Genomic DNA, 15,085 nt, shown 5'->3' with positions numbered 1-15,085 from the left:
TTGAATTTTGCCACACTGCAACTCTCCATCAGAATCAAGACTATGGCACTTTCTGTTTAACTGCACTATGGTGCAGTTAAGTTGGCCACTACAAGCACTGTGATCTAGTTTTGTCCTACAGGATGAACACCTTAATGTCCCCGTGACCCCAAGTTAAACTTGAGACTTCTTGATAAGAAAGTCCTAAACAACACTCTGCAGAAAGTGCTTTGGCAGCAGCTACCTACTTGGGAGTGGATCTATCACTCACAACCACGAAGAGACAAGTACTGCAGTCTTCACCTCTTTTTCAGCCTCCTTCAGCTCTGCTTCTTTTTCCTTGACCCTCTGGACAAACATTTGCCTCATCGCCTCTTCCTTTTTCTGCAGTTCCCCCAGAAACTCATTTCTTTTGGCTTCATAAGTCTCTTGTAAGCTAAAAAGAAAGGGAAGTCCAGTGACACGACTTGGGACAAACTCTGCTTGCCCTGAACCTCTGAAATCAGGCCCTCACCATGAATATTGCTTGTCCACAGCACATTTGCCACTCACCCACCCACACGTGCCCAAGGTCTTCTTTATCCAACCATTTCTGGGATCTGTAAGCTATTGCACTTTTCTGTATGTTGAACGTTGGGCAATTCACAGAGACCAGCTGGCAGCAAACAGTAGTTCAGAGGGACGCTGCTGTACCTCTGCAGCACAGACATTTCTACTCCTATACTTGCAGTTTCACAGTCAATCCTGCACACGCTCTCTGTGTTTTCACCTTCTCTCACTCAGCCAGCACCTTTGCTGAAATCTGGATTTATCTGAGCTGGCAGGTTTTCTTGCTGCATTGGTTCTTAACATGCCCTCTCAAGGACACACACATACACACACACACATGCAGCACAGCCAACAATGCCTCCCTCGAGCTCTCCTGTCTCTTTCAGGGATCCCACCTGAAGGGTTTGCTGTCTGGGTCGGTGTCCTTGAAACCCATCTCTTCCAGTTTACATCGCCGGTACAGCTCATAGTGGCGTGTGTGGGTCTGTTCACGAAGGTCTTCCATGTTCACGCGGATCAGCATCTCCCGCAGCTTCACGAAGTCGCAGTGAGCTTCATTCTCCACTGCAAGAAGACATGATAAGGTGTAAGATAGGGGCAGAAACAAAGGTCTCTTCCCACACTCCCCATCTGTCTACTCCTTCAACAGGGTTAACAACCCTTCCGAGCAGAGAAAACTGTCACTATAGGCCTGACACACAGATTTAACATGGGATAATACCCAGCGAGATATTAAAGTCCAGCAGGCCCTTGCTCCTCTTATGAAAGCCCACTGCCTCCTGGCAGAAATGTCACCATTCATGCCATGAAAATCCCAGGGCTCAACTCACCCTGCACTGTGCCCCAGGGGTACTGACGAGCTTTCATCATTTTGTTTCCTATTTTCAGCTCCTCCGTGCTCCCGATCACTGCAAACGGCAAGTGGGCCTGCAACACATTTAATGATACCCACATTAGTACCTCTCAACGCTGGCTGACTTGCCAGCACACAGAGATTAGCACAGCCACTGAGCAAGACAGTCATTATGCACACGCTAATCTCAGGGAGTCTAGTCACTGGCCACTAGCCCAAGACAAGGCGGGAGAAGGGAGGGTCCTTTTTGGAAACCTTGTTAGTGCTACCACTCTATATCCTCTACCTGGCTGATCCTCCCAGCCACAGGGTCTCAGGTGAGATGAGCCAGTGCAAGACTAGCATCACAATGACAGCTCGAACAACGTGCTGCGCGGCTCTGACTGCGGCGCTGTCCCGGGGGCTTGCCGTGGCTGAGGAGAACATCTGCACAAGCACAGAAGCAATGAAAGAGGTCTTGGAGCCTTCTTGATTTTATCCCCCCACCACTCCCTCAGCTCACACTGGAGCACAAGACAACTTGCTCTATCAGATCATGAGATCGAAGTCCCTCCTTCACCCCTAGAGTGACAGCCCTTTCCTCCCTGCTTGCTTCAGCCCTGGTGAGTAAGGGCTGAACACATCCCTGCACCGGGTCAAGCCTCCGCATCCACGTGTGCCCTGAGGTCTGCCCCAGGCCGAGCTGGGAAGGACTCTGCATTCCCTAGGGCTGTGCTGAGCCTGCCCCCTGCTAACAGTCCATAGTGCCTCATGCTTCCTATGGCTGCATTAGGGCTCACCCTCGGCACCCCCCTCTCCCAAATCCCGCAGCACTCCTTTATCAAAACTGGTTCTGAGAAACCCAAAGGAGTGCTGCTTTATAAAATCCTTATGATGTTGATGCTACGTGCAGCCACTGCTAGATGGCTGCATAGCTAGAGGACAAGGGAGGCCAAATCCAGGGATCACACCCATGAGGAGGGATCCTGGGGACAGCAGAGCAGAGCTGTACCGCTACCTCAATTGTGCCTTGTTATGCTCTTCAAGTTGACACACACTCCACAGACAACAGTTGTTACAAGTACCTGAAGGCTAAGAACAAGAGAGATTCACTTATCAAAAACTCTGAAATAAAAAAGTCACTTCTTAGTAAAGAAGATACTTTTTGCCTTCTGCAAAAAGACTAAGAGAATCACCCAGTGCTAGCTCAGCAGAGTTGGAACAGAAAAGCTCCTGACACCTCTCTAAGCTCAGAAGACCTCACCTTATACTCCCTTCATTCCCCAAACTCAGGCAGCCAAGCAAATCCCCCAGACACTGCTATTGTACGTTGCTGCACTTATCTGTTGTGCAATAAGTGAGATCTCTCCCCACCTCCGCTTGCTCCTGGGAACTATATCACATTCTGCCAAGCTGCAAAGGAGTCAAGTGTAACAAGGTTTCAGCACTTAAAAATAAAGTTGCCAGCTCCCTGCACCCACCCCTTCTGCTGCGTTTTGCGCAGTGGCATTTGTTAGCTAGAGCTTTTAAAGCGCGCTGAGTTCTGGGCAATTAAAAGGGCCCCAGGAAGCCAATTATATGGAAGATCAGTGACCCTGGGCTGCTCTCGAGCAGGCAGTGAAGTTTTAATTCCACAGGTTATCTGAAAACTTGGACAAGTTCATGACAGCTGGTACAAGCAAAAGATTTCAGAGACGATGTTTTCTGCTTTCAGAGTGTGGCTCATACAGTCAAACTGCAAGTACAGCAAAACTGCCTGCAAGCACTCACAAAGACGGGCTCTTCAGCTTTTATTCCTTGGCCTCCCAGCTCTCGCATGGGACACATGCAGAGGAAGCGGGGCTGGTGGCCGGTCTGACGGGGTCGGTGGCTCTGCGCACCGGGGCCTCCTGGGTCCCCCTCCGTGCCGAGTTACCGCTGCGATCAGGCTGACGCGCCAGCGCCTGGAGGGACACGGGCCAGCACGGAGCTGTGCCTGCGCCACGCAGGGTAAGCTCCCTGCGGGAGAGGCCAAGCAGCAGAAAAAGGAGAGTGGTCTCCTAGGCTGAAGGAATCTGATTTTCATCAGAAGGCTGTCTAATTGCAAAGGGCAGGGGATACAAAACACTGGAGGGGGAGGAAACAAAGCTGTCTCAACAGAACAGCTTCCATACCACAACATGAGGGAAACTCCTCCAGCCAGCTTTCAAAGGAATATTTGCCGCCTCATTTCTACAAGCTGTAGTTTTTCCTGCCTTCAAGACAGACCACACACAAGCAGCAGCACTATCCACAAACACTTCTGCACATGGGGTCAAGACGAGTCGTCAGCGGTCCCTGTGGAGCAGGTCTCTGCCTCTCCACCGACCGCAAACAGACCTTGCGTGTCCCACGGTGTCCCGCTGTGCAGCCACCGACAGGCAGCCTGACGGGGGAGAGGGCAAACAGAGACCCCAGGGCTGAGCAAGGGCCACACACCACCTTCGGCCGCTCCGGGAGGAACCAGAGACGTCACACCATGGGGACACGCTGGCTGCTGCTGCCAGGCACTGGGTGGGCTCTTCACCTACTGCAGGTCAGGCTCCTCACCACAGGACATGCTGGAACTGGTCTGTCTCTGTGTCCAACTGCTGGAAACTCTGAAACGCCCCAGGTACTAAACCCCACAAAGGCTACAGCCTCCTCTGCAGGCCTACACAGTGCTATTTCCAGAGGAAAAGCCATCGCAGTTCTGTGGTGCCTGAGGTTTCAGGCCAGCCGCTCCCCCTCCAGGACACAGGATCAGGCAAATGTTTCCTAGTGGCAATGTGCTCCCCACTGGTGACCCTCTCCTCCACAGCCCACCAGAGCTGCCCACTTCTCTTCCCATCTTGCCACTTCTGGGCGAGAGCTTCGTGACCTCCCTGTTGGCTTCTTCATGTCCATGAGGAGCATCCCATGGCCAGCTTCTCCCACAGCTGTAAATGCTTTTTGTTTGCTTGGTATCCAGAACTCCGGGAGAGTGAAGTAAGGGGATTTCCAAGGGACAAAGGAAGCAGTGGGAGCAAGAGGAGCAACCTGAGACAGTGGCAGATACACCGTGCTATGGCCGCACGGGAATAGTCTGAACCTCATCCGTCCTAGGGGCCTGGTCACCCCCAACAGCAGTCACTTCCTCCATTGGTACCAACTGTTCGGCTGCTGCCTTTGCCAGGGAGAAAGTGTTGGTGATTCCCTTCTTCAATCAGCAAGGAAGTTCCAGCTCCTACCACGTGGGATAGCTCATGTAGCTGCATGTGGTTTCATTTAACTAGCAGGTGCAGGGAGAATATTTTCTTCAGTAATTAGACTAATTCATTCAAAATGGAAAAGCCAATAGGGAGTTGAAAGAACAGGAGAGCTTGTTTTTCTTATTTGATTTAAGAATAAAACCCAGATGGGAAGAGACCTAAAAAGTTTTGGACAGTGTTTTCTCTGAACTTGTAAATACATGCTTGGTGGGATTCTCAAAAAGACCAAATCAGTTTTGAGGAAAATCAGGCATCTTGTTCTGAAGATTTGTTTAATCTGATTATTTTCTAAATACTTCACTTGACACCTTTGTTCATGGTTAAATACTTTTGTTTCTGATCATGATGGCACAGATTTTAAATCCTTCAGTTAATCAAATCCTGCCAGATCAGGCAATATTTTCTTTGTTTGGTAAGCCAATCTGGAATGCAAAATACTCTGGAAAAAAATTCCTAATGCATCCAGCACAAGTGGATATAATAAAGTAAAATGCATATGAAATAGTGCATTTGCATATTTTGAAGCCTAATTTTACTTGTCATGCAAAAGACAACTAATGCAGGTTATAAGCAAAACATTAACTAATCAAAAGACCAGTCTCAATTTTCTCTGTAATTAAAAAATAAAAAAAACCTAACTGATCCAGAGAAGTTTCTAGTCAGCAAGAAGCCTACTTAAGCATGAAGACTGCATTTATAAGCTTTCAAAGATGTTGATCTGTAACAGGCAAAGACAATGTAGCTTGCTGTAGAGAAGTACAAACACAAAGGTTAAGGCAACTGATTTAAATCAAAGGTTCCCATTCCTCAATTTTAAACATGACTAAAGTTGGCAATTTAAGTCATAAACCTAAATCAGCCCATCCTGGCTCTTTTACTGGTCTCAGTCCCTCCACAAGCTCATCTCCTGACCTGAAGCATAAGCAGATTTGTCTTATGTTGTTAATAAAATCAGTCTTTGGATAACAAGTTTTCCAGGTCTGCAAAACAGCCTTGATCAGATTCAGATTCTGGCCTGCTTAGTCCCCACAAACATGGTAATTATGATTTATATCGGTTTAATGGAGGATTTAAGGAGTTGATCTCTCTGTGCAGCGGCTGACACAACCCAGAATGTCTAGGACCCGAGACTGCAACTCCCTCCCAGGAGACATGTAAATGGCTGAAAGACAAGCAGAGGTTTACCTCCACCCTCAGAAGGGCCAAGGGGAGAGGACTTCTCCCTGTCATCACACCTCTGGCTCCTTGAGGATGGAGTGATGTTGCATCTTCGTTTCCAAGAGTAACGGTAGTCCTGCACAGTGAGAGCACTAAGCACTGAGAAAGATGCCATCACAAAACTACTCTGCCCAGGAAACCACCAACAGCTCTTACGGTAGGACAAACTTCATGTTTCTTTCAGGCCTCTCCACAACACTCTACAACTACTAATATTAGATCAACAGATGACACAAAAGCACGTCAGCTAGACCTGTACTTCTTCAACAGCAGTTAAGCAAGCAACTTCCCACTTGCTTTCCTGTGAAAAGCCTTCTGGAAAATGGGAGCATGGTCAGGATGTGCTGGCAGAGGGGCCAAGGGACAGCTTGCTCCATCTTCAGGGAGCCACAGACAGGCAACGCCAGAGCCAGAATGAGCACCTGCAGGCACCTGGTTAAGCTGTGTAACTCCTTGCCACAGGATCCTGGAAGTGCACTGGTGGGGGGCATCAGGTGATGCATGGGACAGAAATCTAGAGAAACCCTTGAGCTGAACATGGTTAGAGGCTAGGGAAGTATCTGGGGGAAGTGAAGCATTGTACACATTCCCTCTCTTCTTATATACTCCAAAAGCGACCAAAAGCAGGTGTTTAGGGAAGAGAAGGGCCACTGGGCTGGATGGGCCTCTGGTCCCAACCTTGTGTTTTATTTCTCACATCAGCACTTCGATGTAGCCACTGCTCTAACCAGCCTCGTTGTATCCCCCTGTCCATCTATTCTGGCCAACAGCACCAGAGCCAGAAGGCCAAACCAGACCAAGGACCCAGCTAAGTAATTTGATCAATAATAAAACAGCAGCTTAGTGCAGACAGGAGTCCCAGAGCTGGCCAGCTGAAGGGACTCTGCTGCAAGGACAGCCACAGGCAAGAGGAGACACCCATGGAAGCAGGGCTTTGCAGGAAACACCAGCCCAGGAGAGCAAAACTGTTTCGTGCAAAAAACACAGGGCGAGGAGCAGAGAGGTGCATGTCTGTAGACAGCCTGCCCCTCACACCAGACAGATAATACCCATCTGATTACTTCATAACCCAGGACCATCCTTGCCCAGCACAGCCAGGCCTCACCATTTTCAATTTCCTACATGTCCCTCGACAGATATGCATTAGGACAAGGAAGGGGTTAAAAGACCATCTGTTTTCTGACTAGAAAAGCCCACCACCAGAGAGGCAGTAGCCTACCACAAGGCTCTGCTAGCCTACAATGACACTACAAGGATGGGATCCCTGTGAAATCCTCTGGTTTTAAGACACAAAATAAAAGGGAAACTGGATTTAAGAAACACCCCAACATGGGCCACCAACCCCTCCAGTGACCGTGCTGTTCTGGGAAAGGAGGATGCCAAGCCACTTACATTCATTGTCCCATTTATCTCCGCCACTGATTCATCGTCTGTTGGGAACTGGTAGATCTGAACCCCATTACTGACCAGTTCGCTTGTGATTTTAATTTTAAATTTGGTCAGCTCACTCTTGGAAATGGCATCAGATTTGGCAATGATGGGAATGATGTTCACCTAGAAAGGAACAGAGCAGTAAGAAGTCTTCAGCTTTGCTCCAGGGAGTTTTTCCAAGTCTACAATACAAAAACTTAAAAGTGCTCCATAAATCTACAGGATTTATCTGCCAAGCCACTCATCTCCACTAGCATAAAGGCTATTCAAGATGGGGAGATGTGGCCTGGAAAAGCAGCAGCGTTTCCACCAGGTGCATGGCGGACCTGCCCAGTAAGAGTTAAAATGCGCCTACCTTGCTGTCAAGCTTCTTCATTGTTACCAAGTCCAGGGATTTCAGCGAGTGGCCTGTCGGAGCAATGAAGTACAAGCAAGCATGGATCCGGGTGTCATGGTAGTTGTGCAAGACCCTTTTTATCTTCAGTTCTTCTTGCAAGTAGGCTTCAAACTGAGCATCAATGAACTCAACAATGGGCTTATAGCTTTGGTGAAAGGGGAAGAAAAAAAAAGAAAAGAAAAAGTTATACATCTCGCAGTCAGAGAGGTAAACAGACAGTGCTCCTTTGCTTGCCTTTAAGAAACAAGCTGCTTGTTAGATTTCACTTCCCAAGACCAATTCTCTCAATTTCCCTTCCTCCCCACCTGTAAGAAATTTAAAAGTTGCACTACTGACAAGGAGACATGGCCCAACATCAGACTCTAGCAGCCTGTTTGACAAAACACAAGAGATTCAGCAGAGGACAGGAGACACACCACCCTCTCCAGGGAAAGTGGACTCTCATACTTTGAAATGTGAGGGTGAGACACTTTTAAAAGGAAGGATAACACAGACTCTTCTGCAGCAGTGTGTAACCCTTGCTTGCACTCAGGGAGCAAACAGCTTGCTGCTCTCACAGCCCCAAGTCCTGCAGGTGGAAGATATGTCTGCCTTTGCCCAGCGCTCTGGGGCAGGAAATCCCTGCAACTCCCTTGCAAGGCCATCTGAAACACAGAGCCTGCCAGACTCACAATGTAAGGGACATCAGCGCATCTTAAACAAAATTAGAAAGAAAATCTAACAGACCTGCAACAAAGCAAATCCCATCTGCAGTGCCTCTGTGAAGATGCACCTTGGAGACAGTCTGCTGGAATCGCACACCCCTTAACTGCCACATTCCAGCCACGGCGGGACATGAGCTGCCATAGACACTTCCCCAGGGTATCTCACTGCGCATTTGATTTATGGTGCTTCCTTTGGCAACATGGAAGAGCCCTGCCAGGAGTGGCTGTTAAGCCAAGCGATCACTAGACCACACTAGTGGTTTGGTCGGCAGCTTGCGGTCAGCAAAGCACACAGAAACAAGCACAGATGCCCTGGAGCTCTCTGCTCTCCCCACCAGATGAATTTGGGCAGAAGGCTGCTAGCAGGGCAGATATTGCTCTGACAGCATGAGAAAAGCTGTTTTGATAGCTGGAGCAGTGCTGACACACCACAGCCTCTGTCACCTCTTTTACCTGTCCCATCCCAAAGAGACAACAAGGACAACCCATAAATAGGAAGGAGGAAAACTTTACAGTGCAGTCTGGCCCAACTAGGGCTCAGGGAGAGACCCTGCATGAGAAAGCCGGGTCATGATACAGCCTCTCTCCCCCTTCACTCACCTGTCCTCTTTGTTGATCTGATCCCCAAAGCCCACTGTGCTCACAATAGTCAGTTTGAGGTTGACGTTGCTCTCCTGCAGGTCGTAGGTATTGGATTTCAGCTGCACCCCGGGCTGTGAGTGAGATGCTGGATCACCTTCAAACTTGGTGTTGAAAAGTGTGTCCATGAGGGTGGACTTACCAAGGCCAGTTTCCCCTATTGGAGAAAAAGAAAGTTTAAACATTCTGTTGAATATTAATATGGCTTGGCCTTTCAGCTTCCAAAAGTTAACAGGGGTGAAATTGTAGCAGATGAAAGCAGATCTCATGCTCCAAAGGGATCGTCTGGCAAGCAGAAAGCCATGTACAATGGGAGGTCTGTATTCCGGGCAAATTACATTTCACAGTCTAATGGCCATTAATATTGCTAGAAAATAAGAGATGAAAAGAAAGAGGTGAAAAGGCAAAGGGGAAAGCATCGTTCAGATCCTGCATAAACCCACAACTACACTACAGAAGATGCTGTTTTCATTAAAAAGTGGGAAGGGGAATGGGGCTTGTTGCCATTTCCAAAAAAAGATGCTCCCGATCAATAAGCCTCTAATAAGCAGCCACTGAAATAGCCTCCTTCCATGCAGAAACACTGAGAGGTGGTTCCAGTCCTACAGCAAGTTGTGCAGTTGGTTTGTTGTACCCACAACAGATTGCATTGGGGGATGAGCCTTCTAGACTGGGAGGGGACATTTTCTGTAATATCTGGTTTCCATACCTTAGGGGCTACACAAGCCACACAATACTCCAAAACCTGCTTCCAAAAGTTCTGCAGCATTCAACTGCTATTTGAATTCCATCTATCAACAGGGAACTATTTCCTTGTCCGGAAGGAAGAGACAAATCCCAGAGACGAGTCTTAAATTTGTTTTAGATACATCCCAGGAAGAACAAAACAAATCCCTCTGTGTACTCATTCCACAGGGCAGCCTCCCTCACTGTGCTCTGACAACAGAGCCAGCTTTCTGAGCTCAAAAGGATCTGACTTTGTGCTAAACCTCTAAGCAGTCTGGTTTGCTGCCCTGTGAGGGCTGTCATGTTTTGGGGAAACAGCGATTTCTGAGCTGCCCAGCTGGCTTTTGCTGAAACTTCAGGAAGCAGCCGAACCCCACCCGCTGCGAAGGCCGCTCCTCCAGCCTGCTGCGGGACCACAGGGAGACTGTGTCTGGCTGAAGCAGCCTTCCCCTCCCTCCCCAACCCTCAGCTCCCAACCAAGACAACTTCATCATTTTCCTACTTCGCTCAGAAGAAAAGGGCTTCTTATTTTTGTAAGCTTAGAGCTCTGCAACAGATCCAAACTTTCATGAAATGCCCAATTCACCAAGGGGAAACTCCTCCCCATCCTCCCCAGTCCAAATCTCTGAGCCTCACCCCTGCAAGCAGGCAAATTCCTCTCTCTTGGCCCCAGAAAGGACTTTTCTCACTCAAGGCTGAAGTACATGACAAGCAGGGCAGGGCAAATATCCACTGCTCTGGGAACCGAGCGGTCTCTGATTGCCAAGATCATATATCAAGCACCTTTCCAGAGGCAGCAAGATTCATTAACATTTGAAAGTCAACGTACACCTTAAGCTGCAGAGCTGCCTGGGAGCCAGCTAAGAGCTTGTGCTCCAATGCCAGCTACAGCCAGAACAGCCACAAATCCAGTTGTTCTTCGCACCAACCTCATTTGCAATCCGAAGGGGAGAAGAGGGAGTCAGCACTAGGAGCTGGCATTGCTGCGATCCCTCGTGCTACGTTAATGCATCAGCCATATCTACACCACCGCCGACCGGCGTGCATGGGCAGGAGGAAGGGAGTGGGACCCAGCAAAGCACAAGGTTCTCTCTGTCGCTGGAGGAACAAGCTGGACCATCCAGAATACTCATGGCTGATCATGGCAAGCCTTTCATTGACTTGGAATCTTGTAGTCTGGGCTTCTGGGGTACCATTTGCCCCAAATGGGGAGCAGGTGCACAAAGCACAGACCAGAGCATCACCACAGTTTGGGTGGGGATTTTGAGAGTTAACAGTGGACAGCCTGCACGACCCGCCAGGCCTTTCTCAGGGATTCCAGGAAAACAGCAGCATAAAAAAAGACAAAACTCTAAACAGCCTGAGAAGGCTGCAGCATTTCCAGAGCCCCTGCCAAGGGACGGGTGGGAAACAGCGGGGAGTTGGCTGCTTGCCTGCAAATGCTAGGATCCCTGATGGGGCATCTCAGGATGGGGGAGCTCATCAGCCCTGGGGTGCGGGAGCATTGCCCATGCAGCAGCCTGCAGAGCCCCTCCTGTGCCGCCGTCCCGCACTCTCCATCCCACAGCCTGGCAGGCCCCGGAGCAGGGTTGGATCCAGCAACCCATGCCCCGAGCCTCCAGGGCCGCAGGACAGGATGACAGGGGAGCAGCAGCAGCAGCGACCAGGGCAGGGACCTGCTCTCTACAGCGGATATGCAAGGTCACGTGCAAACCACGCAGGCTTCCAGGCAGACAAAACACCCTGTAAGCCACCTCTTGTTTCTGCCTCCCTCCTTCTTTTGGGTGAAAGGTGCTCATGCGAGGCCAAGACCATTGTTTAAACGCATCCTGAACATGCTAATCGTTGCCTACTTTAAATCAATCTAATGTACTGCTTCCAGCAGGAATGACTTTAACTGTCAGAGGGATCAGGAGAAGTGCATAAGAGATGCAGGCAAATTTTTAAGACAGAACACACTTTTATATTCCATCTCATGCCAGCTACACAGGGCCAGCAAAGGCAACTTTGAATTCACACACTGAGGTTTTCCTTTTGGAATAGGAGGATCCGAACTGGTAAGGCATTTTTCCATAGGTGGGAGCTGCCCATCCAAACACCTACAACTTTGCGTTTAAAACACAAAACAACCAGCCACTAACATGGTGTCTCAAACGTGAAGTCTGCACACCAGAAATTACATTCAGCCAGCAGATACCATCCCTGCGCTGTGTAACCCCACTGACACGGCACGGCATTACAGCCTGCCAGGGAAGAGGAGAGTGGAGGAGAGAGAAATGACTGTCTCAGCTGAAAGACAGATGACGTTAACACTGACGGAGTGACATGAGATGGTAGAAGATAGAAGATGTTAATAAAGTGCTTTGCTGCGTTAAATATGACCAGAGCTAGGGAGCAGTGCTACTCTGAAGGGCAAAATGACAGGAGGGAGGATTTCTGAATCTCCTGGGAGTTTCTGCCTGACACAGAGGCAACTTTCTGCTGGCTGGAAGAAGTAAATGGTGCCAACTGCTTCTTGTAAGGACAGGAGTCCAGATGGAACAGATGGCCTGATGAAAAGGACAAGTAGACTGTGCTCGTTCCAGCAAGCAGCGCTGGAATCTTCTCCAAAAAGCAGAAATGATGAATGGGGATTAAGGGAGGCAGAATTACCATGGAAAAAGCAGCGGTGTATGCAAACTAAGTGAGAGGCGTCCTTGGCAGGGAGATTATTTCCTGATGTCAGGCTTATAGGCACACATGTGATTTCATCTCCAAAACTGTATTTAAGGATTATGCAACTCGGCAGTGGTCTGCTCTCCCAAAGTAGGGTTGACAAAGCGCTGTGCGGAGGACAGGGCAGGTAGGGTGGCCTTTACTGTTAGAGTTCTGCACCAAGGAAGCTCTGACAGCTACTAAAAAGCTGTAGCACTGTGCCTTTCATCATGGGATAGATTTTTGCTGTTAAGTCTGACTATTTTCAGAGATGTGGAAAAAAAGAAAATGGCAAGAGACACCACACCAGTCAGGCTCCGGACATGCAGCAACCTTACACCAGTGCCTGGAAGGCACCATCCACTCTTAACACCCGACAGCCTGCCAGGCTAGAGACGCTGTGCCGGGCTCCCCACACCTCCTCTTGGTCTCCTGAGACACGCTCCCCGCTCCGACTGCACATGCACGCAGCGTCTTCAGTGCTTGATAGAAATGGTTCATCGAATCCCTCACTGACAGAGCAGTGGCACCACTTGCAAAAACACAGCTGGGACAAGCACCACTCTCCTCCTTTCAGCTACTCCACAGAGATCCTCTGCTCTCCTGTGTTGCCTGGGCAGGATGCTGCTCACACTCCCTGGTGCTCTCCAGCTGGTGACCAGGCAGAGCCTGTGCCAAAAGAGAGAAAGCACCAGTGCTGCCAGGAGCGAGTGATCCTGCCATTGGTACCACAAAACAACACCTCACGCTGGGCAGGCAAGCAACACGAGGGCTACCCAACACCAGCTATTCTGGGTGAGATGGAGATGGTGAGGTGCGAGGTGGACGTGAGGTGCTACCATAGCTGTCTCTGACACTGGCCAGCAGCTAAGGTGGAACAGAAGAAGCTGCACCCACAGCAAATGCTCCTGCCTTTGGGAAGCTCCCAGCTTCCCAAACCAAACCAGGTATCTTTGTGCTGAATGCACCTTCATGACTTCTTCCTTCTGCAGAAATTTTGGCATCCTAAGCACCCCACAGCAGTAAGCTGAATTATACACCACAAAAGCTGTACCTCCTTTTTTGTGCCCGGCAATTTAATTTGCTTTTCCCTCAAACACGTTAGGTGAAAAAACAAATGACTGATTGCTGGCCCCCTTCTCCACATCACTCAGGATTTAAGAGGCCCCAGTCATATCATCCTCAATTGACTCTGAGGGGGAACAGAAGAGCCCTTGGAGTATTTCCCTGTTCAAAGGCATGGAGCCGCTTTCATGAGAGCACTCTTCCACGGCAGCGCAACACCTGTCCTTCATGAGATTAACAACCGTGGCTCCAGATATCAAATAATTCAATCTTAAAGAAAATGTATATGCATGCACAGCCCTTTCGTGTGAAGAAATGGGAGCTAATCCAATGCAGCAGGTTTGTTGAGACAAGCCCTGAGGCAGCTCAGCCTGATAAGGCCATCTCTCACGGAGAGAGGAAAAAACAGTTCTTTTCATCTGACAGGCTTACAGAGACACTGCACGATTCGCCCATCACAAGGCAAAGGCTGGGCTGCGGGGGCAAGAGGAGCAACGTGGACTCACAAAAGATGCTGAAGCACCTCAGAGGGCTACCCAGCTCCCAGCCACCGCTGCCATCCGCCCCAGGGCACCAGCAGCAACGGGGAGGAGAGGCCTGAGGAGACTGATGGCTTTTCGGTTAGAGAAACCCTGGTATCTCCTCAGCTGGTTGCACCAGTGACCATGAAAACAACCATTGGGCAACTTCCAGGCTGTACAGCTCATCACCCCACAGAAAGCTGCCTGCTGGGGAACAGACAGCAGTTCCACACAATGAAACCTGTGCACATCCCTCCCTTCCCCAGCCAGTGAGAGCTCCCACCTGCCAAGGGATTCACTCATTTGGAGTGAGAGACCTCAAGCAGTTAGTACAGCCCCTGTTGGTACTGTTGGTACAGTTGGTACAGCCCCTGGGAAAAGAGAAAGTATTTCTGCCACAAAATAGTCATTTCTCATTGCACTGAATAGGCTGCTTAGAACAAATCCCCTGCAAATCCCGGGAGAGAGGAAGGGGGAAACTCCTCCTCATAATGGAATAGTAGTCTAATGCAACTATAATCTACCCTGCCCAAAACTGAGAAAGTTTGCATTAAAAAAATGTTCTTCCTCTTTCTTTCCCCCCATCTCACTGATAAATACAGTCAGCACAGAAGGTCTCAGCCATTAAATACTTCTTCAGCCTTTGCACTGAACTAAGAGGCAACTGACATTTTATCACAGAAGCTTTAAGAAGAAAGTGTTGTGCTGAGGAATAAAATATCAGAGAAACCATCAGCAACCCCTAACTTCTTATGGGAGGTTCGCTCACTTACTCTATCTTTGGCTCTAGTCTCAAAGGGGAGACAGCTTTCAGCATGAGAAGAGCTAAAAATTGCTCCACTCTGGATGTTCTGCTGAGAGGCATTTCTGAAGCTTTCCTTGGCTCCTCCACCAGGAGCTGGAGCAATCGGTGGCTCAGATCCAGTATGGCGCAGAGCAAAATTGTCATTGGATTTCTCCTCCAACAGATGTCAAACACAGCTGAAAAATGGGGGACAATGAAGTGCCTTTCTATCATGCTCAGTGGCCTATGGGATCAGTTCACTTACGTTGTTTTGTTGGCTCCGATCCTCATTTGCTCC

The 15,085-nt window shown here is 49.2% G+C and overlaps 1 protein-coding gene across 3 annotated transcripts in view; it reads right to left on the bottom strand.

Annotated features, from left to right (window-relative positions):
• SEPTIN6 (septin 6) overlaps window positions 1-15,085 on the bottom strand; it is a 29,958-nt gene that overhangs the window by 6,295 nt on the left and 8,578 nt on the right. For all 3 annotated transcript variants that reach the window (XM_075720838.1, XM_075720839.1, XM_075720836.1), the window contains exons 3-8: window positions 8,959-9,154; window positions 7,613-7,799; window positions 7,219-7,380; window positions 1,359-1,455; window positions 924-1,092; window positions 283-415 (exon numbers count right to left, since the gene is read on the bottom strand). In XM_075720838.1, coding sequence (XP_075576953.1) covers window positions 283-415; window positions 924-1,092; window positions 1,359-1,455; window positions 7,219-7,380; window positions 7,613-7,799; window positions 8,959-9,154 — 944 coding nt within the window. The remainder of the gene's footprint in view (window positions 1-282; window positions 416-923; window positions 1,093-1,358; window positions 1,456-7,218; window positions 7,381-7,612; window positions 7,800-8,958; window positions 9,155-15,085) is intronic.

This window comes from Pelecanus crispus, chromosome 13 (genome assembly GCF_030463565.1).
Source record: "Pelecanus crispus isolate bPelCri1 chromosome 13, bPelCri1.pri, whole genome shotgun sequence".
Taxonomy (NCBI): domain Eukaryota; kingdom Metazoa; phylum Chordata; class Aves; order Pelecaniformes; family Pelecanidae; genus Pelecanus; species Pelecanus crispus.
This window is presented reverse-complemented; position numbering and strand designations above follow the sequence as displayed.